Source organism: Meles meles, chromosome 7, assembly GCF_922984935.1.
Source record: "Meles meles chromosome 7, mMelMel3.1 paternal haplotype, whole genome shotgun sequence".
In the NCBI taxonomy this organism is placed as follows: Eukaryota; Metazoa; Chordata; class Mammalia; order Carnivora; family Mustelidae; genus Meles; species Meles meles.
In genome coordinates this window covers 118,345,342-118,361,120 of record NC_060072.1, presented here as the reverse complement: position 1 = coordinate 118,361,120, position 15,779 = coordinate 118,345,342, and the positions used below count along the sequence as shown (strand labels likewise).

The 15,779-nt window shown below is 32.3% G+C and overlaps 1 protein-coding gene across 1 annotated transcript in view; it reads left to right on the top strand.

Annotated features, from left to right (window-relative positions):
• The window catches only part of CCDC7 (coiled-coil domain containing 7), a 387,945-nt gene extending 372,418 nt beyond the window's left edge, over positions 1 to 15,527 (top strand). The window contains exons 21-22 of the mRNA XM_046011852.1: positions 1,905 to 2,030; positions 15,472 to 15,527. Coding sequence (XP_045867808.1) covers positions 1,905 to 2,030; positions 15,472 to 15,527 — 182 coding nt within the window. The remainder of the gene's footprint in view (positions 1 to 1,904; positions 2,031 to 15,471) is intronic.
• Positions 15,528 to 15,779: the final 252 nt, after the last annotated feature.

Genomic DNA, 15,779 nt, shown 5'->3' with positions numbered 1-15,779 from the left:
CTTGGGAACTAGTTGAAAATCAATTAGCTATTCTTAAAAAGTTTACTACTGAAGTCTTAGTTCTGTTCCTTAGACCTATTTTTCTATCACTGTGCTATTACCATATTGTTTTGATAACAAAGTTAATAGTAAATTTTATAATTGAAAGATGAAGTCTCTATAGTGTTATTCATTTGGCTATACTGTCTTTTGCATTCCATATAAATTTTAGTTTCAGGTTGCTAATTTCTGAAAAAAAATGCTCTTGAAGTACTGATAGGGATTATATTGAACCTATTCATCAATTTGAAAAGAATTGCTACCTTAAAAATATGAATGTTCTAAGAGTTCTGGTTCAAGATAGTGACAGAGGAAACCCTTGAACTCACATATATCAATTATTAAGTTATCTACTAAAACTAATACAGTGGTATGTCATTATAGTTCAAACAAATAAATTAGTTCTAATTTATGAACATTGAATTTATTCATTTATATTGGATTTAATTTCCCTGTACAGTGTTTTATAACTCTCATTACAAGTCTTACCTCTCTGTTAAATTCACTACTATTTTATTCTTTTTTTTAAAGATTTTATTTATTTATTTGTCAGAGAGAGAGAAAGTGCACAAGCAGACAGAGTGGCAGGCAGAGGCAGAGAGAGAAGCAGGCTTCCCACTGAGCAAGGAGCCCAATTCGGGACTCGATCCCAGGACCCTGGGATCATGACCTGAGGCGAAGGCAGCAGCTTAACCAACTGAGTCACCCCGGCATCCCTATTTTATTCTTATTTGATGCTATTGAAAATAAAATTGTTTCCCTAACTTAGATTTGGGGTTATTCAATGCTCATATATAGAAATAAAATTGAATTTTCTATTACATACCCAGTAGTACGGTTTTAGGTAGTGTTTTTTTTTTTTTTCAATCAACTAATGGAAGAAAAGAGTTTAGAAAAGATATGTTGTTATTTGTAGTTACCGATATAATTACTTTTAAAATGCTTTTTATTTCTTCATGCAGATTTTGAGTTACTACCTGATGTCATTTTTGTACCAGCTTGAAGTATTTTCCTTAGCATTTCTTTTAAGACACTTTCCCTAATATAACAACAATAGTCTTAGTTGTTTTTTATCTAGGAAGGTTTTTGTTTTACCTATTATTATTTTTGAATAATAATTTTTTGGGTATTAAATTCTTGGTTATGAATTTTTGCTTTCAGCCTTTTTAATATGTCATTCTACTGGCTTCTGGCCTCATTGTTTGAGATAGAAAATCAGATGTCAATTTTTTTTTAAAGATTTTGTTTATTTATTTGACAGAGAGAGATCACAAGTTGGCAGAGAGGCAGGCAGAGAAAGAGGGGGAAGCAGGCTCCCTGCCCAGCAGAGAGCCTAATGTGGGGCTCGATCCCAGGTCCCTGATATCATGATATGAGCCGAAGGCAGAGGTTTACCCCACTGAGCCATCCAGGCGCCTCTCAGATGTTAATTTTAATAGCTTTATCAATATATAATTCACATACCATAGAGTTCATTCATTTACAGTGTGTAATTCAGTGGTTTTTTAGTACATTCACAGTTATGCTTTCATTGTCATGTTTTATTTTAGAATATTTTCTCTGTGTGAAAGAGATATCTTCACACTCCAAGGCTTAATCTGCTAATCTAATTTCTGTCTCTATAAATTTCCATACACTGGACATTTCATAGAAATGGAATTTATAATAGGTGGTCTTGATGACTTCTTTTACTTAGTTCTGATCTCTAAAACTATCCTTCTTAATGTGTACTTTTTTATTAGTGAAATTAATCATCTCAAAAAATTTTTAGTTATTTGTTTTATTGGCAGCTAACTTACTGTGTATCAAAATCAGTTACAAATGTAATCCATCTTATAGCTAACATATTTTCTAAATATTTCTAGAAGAACCTTATGAGTACACTTCACCCCATGTGATTGAACCTCTAAAAGCAAATCGTAGAACTTCTAGGGCTGGATCAACCATTTATAAAACCATCCAGCTTCCTTCATTGAATAAAGAACCTTCAGGTAATGTACAATGTGATTTTTTAAATTAGTAAAGCTTTAATTGTGTGGAAATAACCAGATCATACTAACCTTAGTCATATAACCAGTTTAGCTAAACATAAGTGAAAATAAGTGATTAAGCTTACCTAACATGTATGCATTCTTCGTGAATGAATAGTATCCCTGGCATAGCTCTTCTTCCCTGCCACCAATAAATTGGAGCTCCACGTTTTTTCACAACCTTCCTTCCTTCCTTTTTTTCCCCCCTAAAGTTTTATTTATTTGAGAGAGAGAAAAAGAGAATACACATTGAGCAGGGGGAGGGGCAAAAGGAAAGAATCTCAAGTAGACTCCCTGCTGAATGGGGAGTCCCATGTGGGTCTCAATCTGAGGAACCTGAGATCATGACTTGAGTCAAATGCTTAACTGAATAAGCCACCCAGGTGTCCCACTCAACCTTCCATTCTTGCTCACCATTATGATAAACCCATTTTATAGTCCTCTGTTTTAGATTTATATATTCCCTTTTTGTACAATCCCAAGTAGGATCTGCAATACAGAGACTCAACATGAGGGTAGATTGGAAGGAAAATAAACATGTTTTCCCTTTCCCTTCATTATTATCTCCCCAGGTATCTAATCCATTAATATCTAGGAATGAATTTACAGAATCCATTCCTTATCATTGCTCCAGAGGCATTATATAATCATTACCCTGCTGTATTTCCCATAGATACTGAGTTTGAAGGTTTTTTTAAATGTAAATTATTTTTGGCCTATTATATTTTCTAAAGCCCCAAATAATTATATATACTACCAATTTTCACCAGTTTGTCTTTCTAACTCTGCATCTTTATCTCTTACCATTATTCCCATTGGTTGCCTTTTCCCATTCTGTGGAAGTGTAATTCAGAAATAACATAAATTTTTTTAAAGATTTTATTTATTTGACAGAGATCACAAGTAGGCAGAGAGGCAGACAGAGAGAGAGGGGGAAGCAGGCTCCCTGCTGAGCAGACAGTCTGATGCAGGGCTCGATCTCAGGACTCAGACTATGACCTGAGCTGAAGGCAGGCGCTTAACCCACTGAGCCACCCAGGCGCCCCTCAGAAATAAAATAAATTTGACTATTAACTGAAGTAAGGCAGATCGGGTAAGTAAGTCTTCTCTAAAATTAGAAAAATCAATTATAATATGCTCTTTATGTTCAGATAAGCTATCTTCATCTTCCTACTAACTGCCAGACAATGTCAGATTCACCTCCTACTTCATATCACTTATAATATCGTTTTCCATTCATTTAGCTCCTAGTTTACCTACAATTTAGGGTTTCCTTTCAAGATTTTTATTTATCTATTAGAGGGAGAGAGAGCACGTGCATTAGAGACTGAGAGAAAGAGAAAGCAGGAGCAGAATCAGGGAGAGAAGGAGAAGCAGACTCCCCCACTGGGCAAGGAGCTCAACATGGAGCTTGATCCCAGGACTCTGGGATCAAGACCAAAGCTGAAGGCAGATGTTTAATCAATGAGCCACCCAGGTGCCCCAATTTGTTTTTTTTTTTTTTCCCTAAGCTACAGCTTTCTCTTTGATGGGGGTGTTAATTATAAGCAGTAATGTTGCCTAAAGAAACAAAAAGGAGGAGGAGAATAAGAACTAAGAAATAGTCTGAATAATCTACTATCTAAATTTCTACTCATAAGAGAATAGTAATAGTAATCTTTTTTGTGGATGGAATAGAAATGATTCTATCATACATGTTTTTATTTTTCATCAAATAATCAAACCTTTTAATCTAAAAATAATGACATAAACATTTCTTATGCAAACACTTGCCTTAAGGAAATAGAAGAATTCAAAATGTTTTATTTCTCTGTAAGACATATATTGTAGAAATTCAACACATTAATTTAGTAAATTTTCCCCAGTAACTTTGAGAAAACACCATCTAAATGTCCCACATTCTGCTTTTTATTTCAGCATATTTTTCTTGAAATGAGCATACTGAAATTATTTTCTTTATTACATTATTTTGTTTGTAACAGTGTTCAAAATATGTATCATGACAATAGTATTTCTAAACATGTCTGTTTAGAAACCAAAAGCACTAGTTTTTTCACTGCAGTTATATAAAAAAGTTTTAAATAAAGATATTCTGTTTTATATAAAAACCTTATATGAGAATTTATCAATTTAATTGTTAAAGTAGTTTTTTATTGTAATACTGAAAAGAAAGAAAGCTCTTCCTCAGGTATTTTTACATACACTATTTCTATTATTTCCTCTTCTGGATTTGCACTCTTACTGGTTTTGTTTATAAATATCAAATGACCAACAAGGAAAAACAAGAGAGAAAATAAGTGTGTTAGTAAAGGTGTTTTAAATTATTTTTTTTAAATTTGAGGAAGCTGTGCTTTAGAAGTGGGTTAAGATTTATTATAAATTTTTAAAAGTTGAAATCAGGACATTTCTAAGATAATAATGTTATTTTCATTGTTTAGGGCATCCAAAAAATTCTGACTCAAAAAAACATGTGGGATTTATGAATACTCTGCCTGCTGTAATCTCCACAACTAGAAAACCTATCTATGAAGGTAAAAAAAATCACTGCTATATAAAGACAAATGAAATAAAGCTTTATACTGTGTTTCCATTGTTTCTATTTGCCAATCACCTTAAACCTATGGACTCCCTTTCCCAGACAACCATGAGTCAATGAGTCAAGCATATTTTTCTAAACCTTTCTTTAAACATGTGTTACACACACACACACACACACACACAACTATATATGTTAAGTTTGCTGGTTCTATACATAATAGAATCATTTGGATGGATCCTACTTATCTCCAACACAGATAAATTGGTAATACAGATTTCCTTTTTATATCATACCTTTAAGTTGCTTTATGGTATTCTATTATGTGAATGTGCTATATTTTATTCAACCATTCTTCTACTGAATTACATTTAGATTTTTATCAATGTACTTTTTGCTGCTATGGCAATGGTACAATAAATTTCACTGTACATGTATATATATATATATATATATATATATATATATATACCATGGTGATTATATTTCTATAAAATAGAGCATGTAAACATGTATTGTATTAAAGGTATCTATGTTTTTTATTTTAATATATAAATCCAAATTACTTTTCAAATGATCATAGTTAATAATTCTGCTAGTAAATTCATGAAAGACTCATATTCCAGCATCATAGCCAGCACTAGACTTTTCATAAATCGAAACACTTTATACTGTTAAGATATCAATACTATACAAAATGTTCTACAGATTCAGTGTGATACCTATCAAAATCCCAGCAATGTTTTTTAAAGAATAAAAAAATTCTATGCTAAAATTCATATGGAATCTTAAAGGATCCTGAATAATCAAAATAATCTTGAAAAATAACAAAGCTGGAGGGCTCACACTTCGTTACTTTGAAACTTACTACAAAGCAACAGTAAACAAAACAGTGTGGTACTGGCATAAAGACAGACATACAAGATAAGGATAAAGGATAGAGAACGAAGAAATAAACCACCACATATATGGTCAAATGACTTTTTTTTTCCAGTGTAACAGTATTTATTGTTTTTGCAGAACACCCAGTGTTCCATGCAATACGTGCCCTCCCTATTACCCACCACCTTGTTCCCCCAACCTCCCACTCCCCCGTCCCTTCAAAACCCTCAGGTTCTTTTTCAGATGACTTTTGACAAGGATACCAAGACCATTCAATGGGGAAAGGAGAATTTAAAACATATGGTACTGGAGAAACTGGATATCCACATACTAAAGAGTGAAATGAGATCCCTATCTTATACCTTACCTTATAGTTCAAAATAGATGAAAGATCTAAAACTAAGTGCTAAACTATAAAAGTCTTAGGTAAAAATGTAGGGCAAAATCTAAGGCATTGTATTTGACAATAATTTGTTGAGTACAACAGCAAAGGTGCAGTCAAACAAAGGAAGATTTTATCACAATTTTAAAATTATTCATCAAGAGGCAAGGTTAGTAAAGTAAAAGGGAAATCCACAGAATGGGAGAAAAATATTTGCAAATCATATATCTGAATAGCAGTTAACAACCAGAATATATAGAGAGCTCTTACAGACTCAACAATGAAAACAAAAAAACTTTGTAAAACAGTGAAAAAAGGACTTTAACAGACATTTCTCCAAAGGAGAGATGCAGAGAGCCAATAGGCCCATGAAAATATGGTAAACATCACTATTCATTAAGGAAATGAAAATCAAAACAACAATGAGATATCACTTCATACCCAGGATGGCTAATATGAAGACAAAAAAGGAAAAAATGAAAGAAAATAGACATTGGTGAGAATATGAAGAAATTGGGATTCCTACTAGTAGGAATGTGAAATGGTACAACTACTATGGAAAATAGTATGGTTATTCCTCAAAATATTAAATAAAGCATTACCATATGATTCAGCAATTCCCATTCCAGATATAAGCCCAAAAGAATGAAAGCAGGGACATGAAAACATCTTTGTTTATAGCAACATCATTCACAACCGCCAAAAGATAGAAGTCATTCAAGTGTCCAAAGGTGATGAATGAACTAAAAAAATATGGCATATGTATGTGATGGAATATTATTCAGCCTTAAAAGGAAAGACAATCTGATACAGTATGTTATAGCATATAACATGGATGAATATGGAAGACATTATGCTAGGTGGAGTAAGCCAATCACAAAAGGACAAACACTGTATGATTGCACTTACATGAATGAAGTATCTTCATATGGCCAAATTCATAGAGACAGTAAGTAGAATGATGGTTGCCAGGAGCTGGGGAAATGGGAATGGAGAATTATTTCTTAATGGGTAGAGTTTCAATTTTGCAAGAGGAGAAAGTTCTAAAGATCATTGGTAATGACTACACAATGTGAATGCACTTAGTGCCACTGAACTACACACTTAAAAATGGTTTAAATGGTAAATTATACATTATTTATATTATTTATTTATATAAATATAAAATTATTTATATTTTATAATAAAAATAAATGCATAGTAAAAATGTTTTTTACTTGAATGAGGGTTATTTATATTTAATGAGAACTAAGCATATTTTAATATTATTAGCTATTTTAATGTTCTCCTTGAATTACCTATTTATAGTCTTTGCTTATGTTTCTGTTAGTTGCTTTTGTTACTGTAGAAGTTTTTTGTATAATAGGATTTTAATTTTTTAAAAAATTTTCCATCAATTTAAATTTACAGAGAAATTGAAGGTAATCCAGAAGGAATTTTCATATAGCTATACCCAGATTCCTTACTTGTTCATATATTATCTTTTTGTCTTACCATTTTCTCTATGCTCACATATATGTGTGTGTGTGTGTAGTGTGTGTGTGTGTCTATTACAAACATTATTTTTTTCTGAACTACATAAGGGTAACTTGGAAGAAAGTGTATTCTTATCTATGTATTCTTTTATATCTAAGCACAGAATAAACACTATAAAAATAAATGAAAATAAAATATCAATGTAGTTATTAGTTAACTCACCACACTCAGGTCAGGGACAAAACACTGTCCACAGAGGTCAAGGAGAGCTTCTGCAGAAAATTAGCCTGAAGGATAGAGCAGCCAGAACACAACAGTAGAGAACATGCAGCACATATCAGAGACATCCCCTAAAGTACCAGACCCTGAGCACTATATATGACTTCTTCCTCATAAGACCATTATTTTCAGGAGCAAGAGACATATCTGGCTTTTCTAACACAGAGAAGAAGGCAAGGACTTAGACAAAATATAAAGATGGAGGAATTTATCCCAAATGAAAAAACAGCATAAGGTCATGGCTAGAGATCTAAGTGAGAAAGATAAAAGTAACATACCTGATGGAGAATTTAAAGCAAGCAACAATCATGAGGCTATTCACTGAGCTTGAGAAAAGAATGGAAGATTTCAGGGAGGCTCTTACCCCAAGAGTTAAAAAAAGAATCAGTCAGAAAGGAAAAATGCAATAACTGAGATTAGAAATGGGCTGGTTGCAATGAACAACACAAGGCTAAAAGAAGTAGTAGAATGAATAAGTGATATAAAAGACAAATAATATATATAAATAATAATTTATAATAATATAAAAGACAAAATAATGTAAAATAATGAAGCTGAACAAAAGAAATAATAATTATAGAATATGAGAACAAAAGTGGGGAACTCAGTGACTCCATCAAATATAATAACATTTGTATTATAGAAGTTCCAGAAGGAGAAAGAGAAAAGGGAGCAGGAAATTTATTTGAGGAAGTCACAGCTGAAAACTTTCCTAATGTGAGGAAGAAAACAGACTACAGATACAGGAGGAATAGAGGACCCCCAACAAAATCAATGAAAGCAGGCCAACACCAACACATATTGTAATTAAATTTGCAAAAATATAGTGATTAAGAAAACATTTTAAAAGCAGAAAGATAAAAGAAAACAATGACATACATACAAAGGAAACCCCATAAGGCTAGCTAGAGATTTTTCAGCAGAAACTTCCCAAGAGTTATATGACATATTCAAAGTGCTAAATGGGAAAATCTGCAGCCAAAAATGCTCTATCCAGCAAGGCTATCATTCAGAATAGTAGAAGAGAGAAAGTGTTTCCCACACAAAAAATAAAGGAGTTTGTGACCACTAACCCAGGCCTGCAAGAAATACTAAAGGGGATTCTTTGAGTGGAAAGGAGAGACTACAAATGACAAACACAGGAAAGGATAGAGAAAATCTCCAAAAACAATGACAAAGCAAGTAATAAAATACCAATAAATACATATCTATCAACAATTACTCTGAATATAAATGGACTAAATGCTCCAATAAAAAGACAAAGGGTGACAGAATGGATTAAAAAAACAAGATGCATGTTTATGCTGCCTATAAGTGACTTATTTTAGACCTAAAGACACCTGAAGATTGAAAGTGAGGGAGTGGAGAAACATTTATCATACAATGGATGCCAAAAGAAAGCCAGAGTAGCAATACTGATATAAAACAAAATAGACTTTAAAACAAAAACTGTAACAAATGACACTCTATAATTATAAAGGGGACAATCCAACAAGAGAAATAATAATTGTAAATATTTAGGCACTCAACATGGGAGCATTCAAATATATATTCAGTTAATAACAAAAATAAACTAATTGATGGTAATACAGTAATACAAGAGGACTTTAACACTGCACTCACATCAATGAACAGATCATCCAAACAGAAAAACAGGGAAACAGTGGCTTTGAAGGACACACCGGACCAGATGGACTCAACAGATATATTCAAAACATTCCATCCTAAAACAGCAGAATCCACATTCTTTTCAATTGTACATGGAACAATCTCCAAAATAGATTGCATATTAAGTGACAAATCAGGCCTCAACAAATAAAAAACATCGAAATCATATCATGAAACTTTTCTGACCACAGTGCTATGAAATTGGAAGTCAACTGCAAGAAAAAAATTTGGAAAGACCACAAATACATGGAGGTTAAATAACATACTACAAAATAATGAATGGGTCCACCAGGAAATCAAAGAAGAAATTTTTAAAAATACATGGAAACAAATAAAAATGAAAACTTAGCAATCTAAAAACCTTTGGGATACAGCAAAGCCAGTCCTAGAGGGAATTTTATAGCAATACAGGCCTCAAAAAGCAAGAAAAATCTCAAATACACAAATTAAACTAAGATCTAAAGGATAAAATAGAAATAAGAACAAAAAATGAAGCTAAAGCCAGCAAAAGAAAGAGTAAAAATGAGAGCAGAAATAAATGATATAGAAACTTAAAAAAAAAAAAGTAGAAACAAGGAGCGGTTCTTTAAAGGAAACAAAAAGATAGATTTATTTATTTATTTATTTATTTGAGAGAGTGAGAGAGATCAAGCAAGTGGATGGGAGCTGGCAGAGAAGTGAAGGGAGAGTGAAAAGCAGACTCCACACTGATGAGCCAATACTGAGCTCCATCCCACCACCCCGAGATTATGATCTGAGCAGAAATCTAGAGCCAAACACTTAACTAACTAAGCCCCAAGGAGCTGTTTCTTTGAAAAAATTAATTAAAATTAATAGTTTCTTTGAAAAAAATAATTAATTAAATTGATAAGCCACTAACAAGACTTAACAAAAGAAAAAAGGCCCAAATAAATAACAAATGAGAGAATAGAAAAAAACAACCAATACCACAGAAATACAATTATAAGAAAATATTATGAAAGACTACAGGCTAACAAATTGGAAAACCTGGAAGAAACAGATAAATTCCTAGAAACATATAAACTACCAAAACTGGAACGGGAAGACCAGAAAACGTGAACAGACTGATATTCAGCAAAGAAATTGAATCAGTAATCCAAAAACTCCCCAAAACAAAAGTCTAAAGCCAAGTGGCTTCACAGGAAAATTCTACCACCAAACATTTAAAAAAGAATTAATACTTCTTTTTTATTCTAAAAAATAGAAAAGGAAGGGAAATTTCCAAATTCATCCTGTGAAGCCAGCATTACCCTGATATCAAAACCAGATAAAGACACCACTAAAAAAGAAAACTATCCAATATCCCTGATGAACATGGATGTAAAAATTCTCAATAAAATACTAGCAAACTGAGTCCAAAAGTACATTAAAAAATATCATTCACCATGATCAAGTGGAACTTTTTCCTGGACTGCAAGGATGGTTCAATATTCACAAAGCAATCAACTCAATCCATCACATTTAATAAAAGAAAGATTAAGAACCATGTGATCCTTTCAATAGATGCAAAAAAAAAAAAAAAAGCATTTGACAAAATACAATGTCTATTCATGATAAAAACTCTAAACAAACCATGGTTAGAGGGATCACACCTCAACAGAAGACAGGCCATATATGAAAAACTCATAGCTAATATCACTGTGAATGGGGAACATATGAAGGGACCTTTTCCTCTACAGCCAGGAACAGGCAGGGATGTCTGCTCTCACCACTCTTACTCAACATAGCACTGGAAATCTTAGCCTCAGCAACCAGAAAACAAAAAGGCATCCAGGTTGGCAAAGAAGTAGTTCAACTTTCATTATTTGCAGATGACATGAAACTCTATGTAAAAAATCTGAAAGACTCCAGCAAAAAACTGCCCAAACTGATAAAGGAATTAATTTGGACCACAGGATCCAAAATCAACATATAGCATTCTGTTGAATTTCTATTTACCAATAATAAAGAAGCAGACAGAGAAATTAAGGAATCCCATTTACAACAGAACCAAAAATAAGATACCTATGAATAAACATAACCAAAGAGGTAAAAGACCTGTACTCTGAAAACCATAAAACACCAGTAAAATAAACTGAAGATGACCCAAAGAAACAGAAAGACATTCTGGATTAACAAATATTGTTAAAATGTATATACTATCCAAAGCTATCTGACACTTAATACAATCCCTATCAAAATACCACCAGCATTTTTCACAGAGCTAGAACACACAATCCTAAAATTTGTATGGAGCCACAAAAGACCCCAAATAGCCAAAGCAACCCTAAAAAAGAAAAGCACAGCTGGAGGCATCACAATTCAGGGCTTCAAGTCTTATCACAAAACTGTAGTGATCTGAACAGTATAAAAATATTATACTATAAAAATATTACACTATATTAGTATAATATTTTATTCATAATATTATACTATATTAGAAAAATAATATAGTCTATATTTTATATATTATAATAATATAGTATAATATTATACTATATTAGAAAAATAGACATATAGATCAATGGAATAGAATACAAAACCCAGAAGTCAACCCACAACTTTATGGTCAATCAATCTTTGACAAAGCAGGGAAGAATATCCAATTGAAAAAAAAAAAGAATATCCAATTGAAAAATTGGAATTGAATATCCAATTGAAAAAAAAAAGAATATCCAATTTAAAAAAAAAGGCAGTTTCTTCAGCAAGTGGTGTTGGGAAAACTGGATAGCAACATGCAAAATGAATGAAACTGGACCACTTTCCTACACCATAAATAAATTCAAAACAGATTAAAGTCCTAAATGTGCGACCTGAAACCATAAACATCCTAGCAGACAACACAGACAGTAACTTCTTTGACATTGGTCACAGACAATGTCAACTTCCTTTTTAGATATGTCTCCTGAGACAAAGGAAACAAAAGCAAAAATAAACTATTGGAACTTGAATAAAATAAAAAAGCTTCTTCACAGTAAAGGAAACAATCAACAAAACTAAAAGGTAACCAATGTAATGGGTAAGATATTTGGAAATGACATATCTGATAAGGGTTAGTATCCAAAATATATAAAGAACTGATATAACTCAACACCCAAAAAACAAATAAGATAAAAAATGGGCAGAAGACATGAATGGACATTTTTTCCAAAGAAGATGGCCAACAGACACATGAAAAGATATTCAGTATGACTGACCATCAGTGAAATACAAATGAAAACTACAATGAGATACCACCTCACATCTGTCAGAATGGTTAAAATTAACAACACAGGAAACAAGAAGAGTCAGCGAGTTTGTGGAGAGAAGGGAACCTCTTGCACTGTTGGTGGGAATGCAAACTGGTGTAGCCACTGTGGAAAACAGTGCAGAGGTTCCTCAAAAGCTTAAAAATAAAACTACCCTACAATCCAGCAATTGCACTACTAGGTATTTACCCAAAGAATACAAAAATACTAATTTGAAGGGATACATGCAACCATATGTTTATAGCAGCATTATTTACAATAGCAAAATTTTGGAAACAGGCCATGTCCATCAACTGATGAATGAACAAAGAAGATGTGGTATATATACACAATAGAATAGTAGTCATAAAAAAGAACAAAATCTTGCCATTCTCAATGACATGGATAGAGTTAGAGAGTGTTACATTAAATGAAGTAAGTCAGAAAAAGACAAATACCATATGTATGGTGTTGGAAATTAACCAGATTTATTGCAGTAATCATTTTGTAATATGTAAAGAAATATCAAATCACTATGTTGTATTGAAGCTAATATATATCAATTTTTTCTCCATTAAAAGTTAATAATTAAATTTTGAAAAGATAACACATCCATCTCCTCAAATAGTTAATGATTTTTTGTGTGTGGTCTGAATGTAAGATTTATTTTCCACAACTTTCAAATATACCATACCATATTACTAACTATAAGTTACCATGTTGTACATTAGATCCTATGAACTTACTCTTCTTATAACTGAGATTCTGTACCCTTTGAACAATATCTCCCTGTTTCCTCCTCCCATCAGTCCCTGGCAACCTCTATTCTACTTACTGTTTCTATGATATTGGTTTGTTTGAGTTTTTTTAGATTACTTATTTAAGTAAGATTGTACAGTGTATGTCTTTCTCACTCTGATGTATTTCACTTAGCATAAATCCCTTTAGAGTTAGTCATGTGATATTGGCAAGATTTACACCCTTGTTATGGCTGAAAATAATATTCCTGTGTGTGTGTATGTGTGTGCATGTGTGTGTGCGTGTGTGTGTGTATCACATTATCTTTATCCAAATAACTGCCAAATAACATTTAGGTTATTTCCATATCTTGGCTCTTATGAATGAGGCCATAATGAATGTGGCGTTCCAGACATCTCTTCAAGATCCAGATTTCATTTCCTTCAGCTATATACACAGTAATGGGATTGATGAATCATGTTAGCTCTATGTTTTATTAAAAAAAAAAATCGCCAAACCATTTTCCATAATGGCTATACCAATTTGCACTCCCATCAACAGTGTATAAGTTTTCTTTTCTCCACAGTTTTGCCAACATTTGTTATTTCTTATCTTTTTGATAATAGCCATCTTAATAGATGTGAGGTGATATATTGCTTTCAATTTGTATTTCTCTGATAATGAGTGGTGTTGAGAAACTTTTCAAATACTGATTGGCCTTATCTATGTCTTCGTTGGAAAATTACCTATTCCATTCTTTTGCCCATTTCTTATTGGAATATTTGCTTTTTTCTATTGAGTTATAGGAATTCTTTATAATTTGGATATTAACCCCTAACTAAACATATGGCTCGCAAATATTTATTCCCCAATGGTAGGTTGCCTTTTCAATTGATTGCTTCCTTTATTATTAAGAAGCTCTGTAGTTTAAGGTGGTCCCACTTGTTTATTTGTTGTCTACTTATGGTATCTTTTGCAAGAAATCATTGCAAAGACCAATGCCAACGATCTTTTAAATTTTGTTTTCTTCTAGAAATTTTACAATTTTAGTTCTTACCTCTAAGTGTTTGATCCATTTTGAGTTCATGTTTTGTGAGTGGTATAAAACAGGGTTGTAATTTCAGTCTCTAGATTCAGATTTCCAGTTTTTCCAGTACATTTATTGAAGAGATTACCCTTTCTCCATTGTATATTTTGGGTGCCCATGTCAAAATATTTTTGTCTGTATATGTGTTTATGTCTGGGCTATTGTGTCCCACAGGTCTAGATCCCTATTCTTATGTCACTACCATAATTTTTTAAGACTACTGCTTTGTAAATAGACTGAAATCAGGAAATGTCATGACTCCACTTTGTTGTTATTAAGATTGCTTTGTCTATTCAGGGTTATTAAGAATTCCATATGAATTTTAGGATTTTTTTTCTATTTCTGTTAAAATCAACCCTCTTTTTACGTCCTTTATATTTGAGCATACCATAGTTTATTTAACTAGGCCTCTGTTAAATGGGCACTTTGGTTGTTTTCAGTTTTCTAACAATGTTGCTACAAACATCATTTGAATAAATAGCTATTTTAGACTCCAGTCTTGGTCTCTGTCAGCTCAAACATGAGTCTTCTGCCTAAAAGGAATTACCACTATTTGCTCCCTAACACTAATTTTATGACCCCTTTCTTTTGCAGTACACAAACTCTCAGTTAAAACTGATTTTTTGAAGAACCATAAGTATATTAATTATAAATATCATATGTATTTTAAAAAAAACCAACATTCCAGTGAATTTGAAATTTTTAAAATTTCTCTGTCAATGCTTGTCAAAGTATGGTCTCTAGACTAGCAGCCAGAGCATCAACTAGGAATATATTAGAAATACAAATTATTGGGCCCTACCTCAGAGCTACAGAATCAGAAACTTTAGGGTTCAAGTCCAGCAATCTGTTTTAACAAGTTTTCTGGGTGTTTCTGACATAGGCTAAATTTGAAAAGCCATTGTACTATAATTATATTGCTCTAAGTTAAGGGTGTCCCAGTATCATTTCTATAGAAACATAGGTTTATGTACTTGTATGATTCACGTACTGCTTTTCCATTTCCATTTCCAGTGTTACTATTATTTGTATATAATAATGTTTTCCATATGTCACATATAACAAAAATTATGTCAACTATAATGAAATTAAACTTTTTTTAATCACACAATAACTTTTCTTTAAAGTGCCACATCTTGCTGCCCGAAATCTCTACCACGTCCCTATTTTTGAGAAAAAATAAGTTCTGGTCAAGATAAGCAACATGAGCAAATAGCAATGAAATTTGCAAAAGTGGAAGCTTTATGAAAGTAACACTAACTTGAAAGGATGGTGCTTATTGAACAATAGTGAGAAATACCCTGGATAAATAGGGTAGACTCAGATTATGGAGAAGCTTAGTTGGTAGCAGGTAAGTTTGAATGTTTGCAATGCTTTCTCTTTTTTCTAATTTTAAAAAAGTATATTTTAAGTGATGAATGATTAAAATATTCAG